General features: G+C 46.7%; 1 protein-coding gene across 1 annotated transcript; it reads left to right on the top strand.

Moving 5' to 3' along the window:
* Window positions 1-572: 572 nt before the first annotated feature.
* LOC118118621 (cytochrome P450 26C1) lies at window positions 573-7,697 on the top strand. Its single transcript, XM_035171761.2, has 7 exons — window positions 573-770; window positions 1,522-1,886; window positions 2,684-2,908; window positions 3,470-3,745; window positions 3,935-4,093; window positions 4,357-4,764; window positions 5,364-7,697. Exons 2-7 carry the CDS (start codon window positions 1,677-1,679, stop codon window positions 5,706-5,708), a joined length of 1,623 nt encoding a protein of 540 aa, XP_035027652.1. The 5' UTR covers window positions 573-770; window positions 1,522-1,676; the 3' UTR covers window positions 5,709-7,697.
* Window positions 7,698-7,920: the final 223 nt, after the last annotated feature.

The raw sequence follows: 7,920 nt of genomic DNA, 5'->3' as shown, positions 1-7,920 counted from the left end.
CATACACAACCTGATGAAAACAGAAACAGGCTCTTCTGCTCAAATCAGATTTCTGCTAAATTAAAACTTTTGATAGATTCATCCACAGTAAGAAGGACTGTGTCCTGAAGACCAGCTCCTCAGCCTCTTCGCTTCGTCTGCACACATTTAATGACATTTGAATTTGTTTGAATCTGATTTCTGACTGAAACGTGGTTGTTCCAGCTCCTGAACCTCGGACCAGGCTGCAGCGGAGCGGCCGCTGAGCTCGAACCTGAAACTGAATCTCAAACCTGCGCACAGCTCCGGTGGCTCCCCGCTGATTGGCTACCTGCGAGTTTCCTCCATCCGCTGCCATCTGATCCTCTCTCTCTCTCTCTCTCCCACACACACTCTCTCTCTCTCTCCCACACACACACACACACACACACACACACACAAACTATATCTCTCTCCCACACACGCTCACACACACTCTCTCTCTCTCTTATTCTCTCTCTCCCTCTCTCTCTCTCCCTCAGTGCGCACCGCTGCGTCTCCAAACTTTTTTCCTTTTTTTCTGTGCGGCTCCTCTCTCTCTCTCTCCCCGGTGCTCGGTGCTCGCGGTGAATGAACGAGCCTGTTTAACATATTCAGATCGACGTCACCGTGTGAAGGTGGATCATGTCGTGCGGCCGCTTCTATAAAACCCCCCGCAGCCCGCTCCCTGCGCACGGACACACGCTCACCGGTTCAGACGGAGAGCAGCTTTGAGCGGATTTCCCTGCGCGCTGACGGGAGGCTGCCTGCAGGTAAGTCCGCTCCTCTGAGGACACAAACCCGCTGTTTCACCGCTTTATTCAACTTGTTTCTGCGTCGCTTCCTCGCAACTCGCCTCCAGTTTACTTTGGCACTCTCTCTTAATCCGCTCCACACTGTGCCACTGTATTCAAATCCCCGCTCCGGGTTTGAAACGCTGATTTATTGCCATTGCTGTATAAAGCTCGGGCCGCCCGGGGGGTGGCTGAGCCCCCTGAACTGTACCTATAAAAAAAGGCGCATAACCTAATAGACAAGCCGGCGCATGTAAACCTGTAAAACTATTTGGAATAGTTGACAGCTACTCCTCATGTCGGAGGAGCAGCGGAATGGAGGGGAGTTTCCTCACTGCACACAGGCACGTTTTTCATGTCCTTCATCCACACTGAAGTATATATATATGTGCGTGTGTGTGTGTGTGCGCGCATCCATCCGGTCTAACGAGGCGCGTCTGTCTAAAGAAGAATATTAATGTAACCGCAGAATGCACGAGCCAAAATATTCTGTTGTAAATTCAATCTAAAAAAAATACAAAACATGGTATTTTTTCTGATGTGGGCAAGAGAATAATAATAATTATTATTATTATTAAATGAATCATCAGAGCATCAGCAGGAGGACCAGGAGGTCGCGGTCCAGCCTGTAGATCAGTTTGTAACGGTTCAGTCTTGGTTTAGATCTTCTATCTCCATCTCTGTTTTTAATTCTGCTGCAGCTGGAGGTTTATTTATTTTATTGGGACAGTTTACAGGAGGAAAGAGGGACAATAAGGAGCCGGAGGAGCAGAAAGACGCAGGAGCAACTTTACGCACGGCCGCCGGACACTTTCAGACGGGACGGAGGCGCCGTTACGCGGGCTCCAGACACAGGTGGATGCTGGGAAGTGGACCGGCTCGGAGATGTTCACCCTGCAGGCTCAGTTCGGGGCTCTGTGGGCTCTTGGCGCTGCGCTCACCTCGGTGCTGTCCGCGCTCCTGCTGCTGGCGCTCACCCGGCAGCTGTGGAGCCTCCGCTGGAGCCTGACCCGGGACAAAGAGAGCAGCCTGCCGCTGCCGAAGGGCTCCATGGGCTGGCCGCTGGTCGGAGAGACCTTCCACTGGCTGTTCCAGGTGAGACACGACACGTCTGGGTCGCGCTACTTTTCTTTCCAAGTGTTCCAGAACCACAGCTCACTGTCCTGCGTCAGTGTGTGTGTGTGTGTGTGTGTGTGTGTGCGTCTGTGTGTGTGTGCGTGACCTGTGCAGATCTGCAGCAGGTTTTTAATGAACAGCTTATTGATTATTGATCATCATTGATGATGTGATGTGTGGGATCTGCGAAAAGCCGCAGATTCTTCACACCGAGTCTCTGCTGCTGATGCGACATGTGCGGACTTGATGTTCAGCAGCAGAAACAGACGTTTTCTGTTCATCCTCCCTCTTTCTCTCCGTCTGTCTGGAATGTTCTCATCTCTTCATCCTTCCCTCCTCATCCGCTTTTCACCGTCTCTTAAAGCTCTAACCGCAAATGATCTCAACTGAGCGGGGGACTAACTCCAAGCTTGGCCAAAAGTATGTGGACAGTCCCCATGTAATGGGCTGGTTGTCATTTTCTGCACGTTTGGGAAAACAAGATATCTCACAGAAACTCACTGCATCCTTATGCTGCACAATCCTGCTCAGGGGTTATTTGTTTTATTGTTTTCCACCTGCATCTAAAAACATACACTCACAAAATCAATGTTACTATCAGTAAGAAAACAAGACTGAAATTCACAAAAATGCAGACACGCGTTTTGTTTTTGATCCATTTTGGAATTTGGAAAAACTCTGTTTAAAGTTTCATAAATCCTGTGGTTTTTCTGCTTGTGTTTCTACCTCAAATTCGACAAACTCTTATAATCTACTTTTCTACTTCTGCTCTCCAGGGCTCCAACTTCCACATTTCCCGCAGAGAACGTCACGGCAACGTGTTCAAGACCCACCTGCTTGGGAAGCCCGTCATCAGGGTCACAGGGGCTGAGAACATCCGCAAGATCCTGCTGGGCGAGCACAGCCTGGTGTGCACCCAGTGGCCCCAGAGCACTCGCATCATCCTGGGGCCCAACACCCTGGTCAACTCCATCGGGGACCTGCACAAGAGGAAGAGAAAGGTAAGAAGAGGAACTTTCACAGGGTTCAGTTCAGTTCAGGTTCACAAACCAGCTCCTGATATTTGCATAAATGTAGTGGATGGATCAAGTTTTCTTTTCCAGTTTGTGTCAAATCTGGATGCATGTGTGTTAGGTGACTGACAACTGGAACATTTCAGAGCTCGGACATGAAACTCAGGATTATTAAGGAAAGATAAAAACACAGAATTTAGGACACTTGGATGAATTTCCTCTCATTTCCAACGATGCGTCCTTGTCGTCTCAACAGCAGTCAACGTTTATGGATATAGAAAAACAACTCCAAAAAGTGTTGAAAATAAAAACTTTCAATGCTCATATGCTTCTTCCAACTTATCCCAACAAATCTAATGTCTTCATTCTGTCGTCTTCTGACGTCCTGTTGTCTCCTCTGCCTCCCGTCACATCTTATCTCCTACATCCTTCTTACCCTCTCTGCCCGTCCTCCTCCTCAGCCAGTACTCCCTCCAAGGTGTTGACTGTCGTGTACCAGGTAATAACTTTTTACGACTCCTCTCTCTTTGTTTCCTTAACCCTTTCAAGATCTTGGCTAAAGTGTTTAGCCGAGGGGCCCTGGAGTCCTTCCTTCCCCGGCTGCAGGACGTCGTCAAGTCTGAAATCGCCAAGTGGTGCTCGGCGCCAGGTTCCATCGACGTTTACAGCGCCGCCAAGTCCTTGACGTTCCGTATCGCCGTCCGGGTCCTGCTGGGTCTGCGGCTGGAGGAGGAGCGGATCGTGTACCTGGCTGGCATCTTCGAGCAGCTGATGAACAACCTGTTCTCGCTCCCAATAGACGCTCCGCTCAGCGGCCTCCGCAAGGTGAGACCCTGTGAGGACGATGCACAGGACCTGATCAAACTCAAGCTCATGTTCAGACGACGATTCTTTCTGTCGCCAACAACCTTCTGGTGGATTTGAGGCGTCCGGCATCTTAGAATCAGCCTCTAAAAGACAAAGTACAAGATAAGGTGGATCTAATTTCATTTTAAATGATGCTTCTCTTTCCAGGGAATTAAAGCCAGAGAAATCCTGCACGCCAACATGGAGAAAATCATCAAGGAGAAGATGGCGCGGCAGCAGGCGGAGGACGAGTATCATGACGCCTTTGACTACATGTTGTCCAGCGCCAAAGAGATCGGACAGGAGGTCAGCATCCAGGAGCTGAAGGTAACGGAGCCTGAAAGTTATGATTCTGAAAGTTCAGACTTTTATTGTTGTTTTGTGTCCAACGTTGTCGGCTGAGAATCAGGCCGATATTGCGAAGCCTTACCCCAGATGTTTTTAGACATCTTTATGCTCAGAGAAATTTGGCTCCGTTTTGACGACTTTGAAAGATCGACTTGGAACAGAATTTTGAATTGGAATAAAAATACAAATTATTCAAATCAGTGGAATAAGATAAAATCATTTTCCAATTCCCTCTCTTGCAGGAAACAGCAGTCGAGTTGATCTTCGCCGCTCACTCCACCACAGCCAGCGCCTCCACGTCTCTGATTCTGCAGCTCCTTCGTCACCCTGCGGTGGTGGAGAGGGCCGGAATCGAGCTGGAGGCCGAGGGCTTGGGGTACGAACCCCACAGCGGTCTCGGCTCCTCTGGCGCCACCACGGAGAAAGACACTGACGCCGGCGTCACAGAGACGACCTGCCTGCTGAACGAAGTGTGTCAGAATCACAGGGACCAGGACGGTTTCCCACAGTCCCAGTCCCACATACCGTACCTGAGCCTGGACAAGCTGAGCCAGCTGCGATATGTCGACTTTGTCATCAAAGAGGTGCTGCGCTTCCTGCCGCCAGTGTCCGGTGGTTACCGCACGGCCCTGCAGACGTTCGAATTAGACGTAAGTTCAAGTCACAGACACTGTTCATATGACGGCCTTTGGTTTGGGTCGACAAAGATCTCACAGTAACAAGCGATAGATCGGCAACGCCACAACGAGGCGTCTGTTTGGAAAAAAGACACCAAACAAGGATCAACCTCTTGTCAAAAGTCTGTGTGGGGAAGTGTTCCAGAAAAAACTTCTGCTGTTACACTTATTGCCTGAAGGTGGTGCTAGTTTCACTGCAGCAGCTTTTACTGTATTTGCCTGTAGGGGGCGACTCTAACTCTTCTGTTGGTTTGCGAGGTCTGGTAATAACTGCACAGCTCCTCCTTGTGGAGCCTGATGATCATTACAAGACGAATGTATTTCAACAATTCTGCGGATTAGTGAGATCTTCAATAAACAAATCCCGTTAGAGAGTTTTATTCTTAAAATGCCTCTGCCCTTGATGTGCAGTTTGCTGTTTTTATCATGAAAAGGTTATTACTATTATTTTCTACATGATCTGTCTTAGCCCTTCATTTTTGATGAAATCGCATTTGACAAACCTTGTAGTTGTGGAGATTTGATAAGATTTAACAACATGTAAAGATAAAACCTTTGTTCTTATTTCACAGGGCTACCAGATCCCTAAAGGCTGGAGTGTAATGTACAGTATCCGTGACACCCACGAGACCGCAGCCGTCTTCCAGAGTCCGGAGCTGTTCGACCCAGATCGGTTCGGTCCGGACCGGGAGGAGAGCAGGTCGGCTCGGTTCAGCTATGTGCCGTTCGGCGGCGGCGTGCGGAGCTGCGTGGGGAAAGAACTGGCACAGATCATCCTAAAGACTCTCACTGTGGAGCTGATCGGAACCTGCAAATGGGCTCTGGCCACAGAGAACTTTCCAAAGATGCAGACGGTGCCGATCGTGCATCCAGTGAACGGGCTGCACGTGCACTTCACGTACAACCACACACTTTAGACACAAACTCAGACTGACGAACCTTTTCAAAAAATAAAGAGAGAACTCAGTCAAGAGGAAATTTTACCTCCAATCCTGATTCTGGAAATATCGCCGAACACGAGAAAGGAGGCAAAACCACGGTGACTGATGCTGCAGTTCACGCCCCCTCTCGTCTCCATGGAGATGAACAGCGTGAATTACCTGGCGACAACAGGGTGCTATCAGGCGATATATATACAAGATTTCATGGATGCACGTCGAGCCAAGAAACTAAGTTCCGCACAAGCTAACAGATCAGTGAAGCTAATAACGCTAACCATAACTACACAACTACTCACACAACTACACGACTGATACCTGTGACAGAATCAACACACACGCACCTCCCTCGACTCACCTGTGCAGACGCACCAGTGTTAGCTACAGGCGTCTCTTGCTAGCTTATTAGAAGTTAACGCAAAAAACAAAAACAAAAAAAACACACCTTTCCAGGTTGTGTGACGGGTACATTTGGTTTTTCATTGTGGAACATTGAGGACAGCACCCCCTCTTGGTAGCAGGTCGTACCAGCAACAGCCTGTTATTCAACGGCAATGACAGAGGACACACCACATCAATATCTTAACTTATATCTGTAAATTCATATTTTTGATGATGAATACTGAAAAATTGTGAAAAATCTTTTTGTAAATATTTTCCAGACGCTTGTATTTCCCACTCAGGAGATGAAGAAGAGGTTTACGTTGGTAGTTCGGAGCATTTCATCTTCTCTCCAGTCTGGTTCTGAAACACTTTTTACCACATTTTTAAGTTATTTATGCATCAAGGTCACATCAGTAAGAAGCGCTAAGTCTCTGAAAGCTTTTCCACGTTCTTTAACAGTTCAGGTGTAACATCATTTTCACCGATAAATGGTGTTTTAGAGTCAATTAAGCAAAGTCGCCTTCAGCTATTTAATATTCTCTGCATCTTTAGTCTGTAAATACATTTTAACTTATTGAAATATAAAGACAGTGACAGTAAGTCTAGTTTGACATCCGAGACCGAAATGTGCCGTTAATTTAGTCTTGATACTTGTTGTGGTTTCTGCACGCGGAGCAGAAACCCGAGAGCTGTCCGTGTTTACGTTAACGAAACTTTATCGATTCTCCGACAGCTTTTTTAGAAAACTCACCAAGTGCAACTGGTCAAATTTTGCATCTCGGGAACTCGCCCCCTGATTGTAACAAGATTTTTTTAACCGAATCCGTTTCTTTGTCTGTCCTCATTTTTATTTTCATCTTTGGCCTTCGATACCTGAGACGTGGACATGTTTTACCTGTGCAGAAACAGAAAGATGAGAAACATCTGGACTCACGTTCGTTCAGTCCCACGATGCAACAAGAAACCACAGAAACACGTTCACTGATGGAACTTGCACTTGATTTTAACTCACAATCAGGAACTTCTCTGAACGTCTAAATACATAAAAAACTACTCTGTTGTCTTAATATGAATGTGTTATACTGTATATCCTAAAAAGTGCTATTATTGTGTGTATGAAATGAAGTAGCATTATGAATAAGCTGTATTTAAAACGCAGATGTATCCTTTCTGTTTCACTCTCTGTAATATGAATAGATAGAGACACTAACCTGTAAAGTCCAGAAAACCTTGTTTCTCTGTTAGAAACTGTCTTTGTTTAGAGCAGCGTTCACTGAGAGTCAACTTATTAATATTATTATTATTGGTCTAATTCTAAGACTGTGTGTGTGTTGGTTTTGAAGCCTAATGAGACGCGCTGTGAAATGTTACGTACGATGGATCTGTGGAAGGAGATAGCACTTTCTCCACTTTAAGGAGTCTGTATATATTTGTCCTGTGTGTTGAGTGTGTAGCTGCTGTACAGTCGATGTAAAGAGTAAATTAGAAGATGGTGAAGTATCTTGTTCTCATCATGTTTAATTTTATATTTCTTACTGTAACTGAATGTCTAAATATTCATACAAACATAAAATCCTGACACTGTGCTATTGATATTATTGGGTGGCAGCCAGGCCCGGGGGGGAGGGGCTGTGTTGGACCACGTCATGCTGTGATTGGCTGTGAGGATGCGTCAGACATGCAGGGTTTTAACCAGTGACCTACCTGAAATGACAGAAACCATCTTTTGACAAACGTCTTTTTGATTTAACGTCTTTCTTCAATTTTATAGTTTGGTCCATGTCCCATCTGCTAACATGGAGGTTTA

This window comes from Hippoglossus stenolepis, chromosome 12 (genome assembly GCF_022539355.2).
Source record: "Hippoglossus stenolepis isolate QCI-W04-F060 chromosome 12, HSTE1.2, whole genome shotgun sequence".
In the NCBI taxonomy this organism is placed as follows: domain Eukaryota; kingdom Metazoa; phylum Chordata; class Actinopteri; order Pleuronectiformes; family Pleuronectidae; genus Hippoglossus; species Hippoglossus stenolepis.
This window is presented reverse-complemented; position numbering and strand designations above follow the sequence as displayed.

Bases quoted from the DNA above. Each gene is read 5' to 3' on its own strand.
- LOC118118621 (XM_035171761.2), top strand. From the start codon at position 1,677: ATGTTCACCCTGCAGGCTCAGTTCGGGGCTCTGTGGGCTCTTGGCGCT. The intron at 4,094-4,356 runs GTAACGGAGCCT...CCTCTCTTGCAG, and splicing joins TCAGCATCCAGGAGCTGAAG to GAAACAGCAGTCGAGTTGAT. The intron at 4,765-5,363 runs GTAAGTTCAAGT...CTTATTTCACAG, and splicing joins TGCAGACGTTCGAATTAGAC to GGCTACCAGATCCCTAAAGG.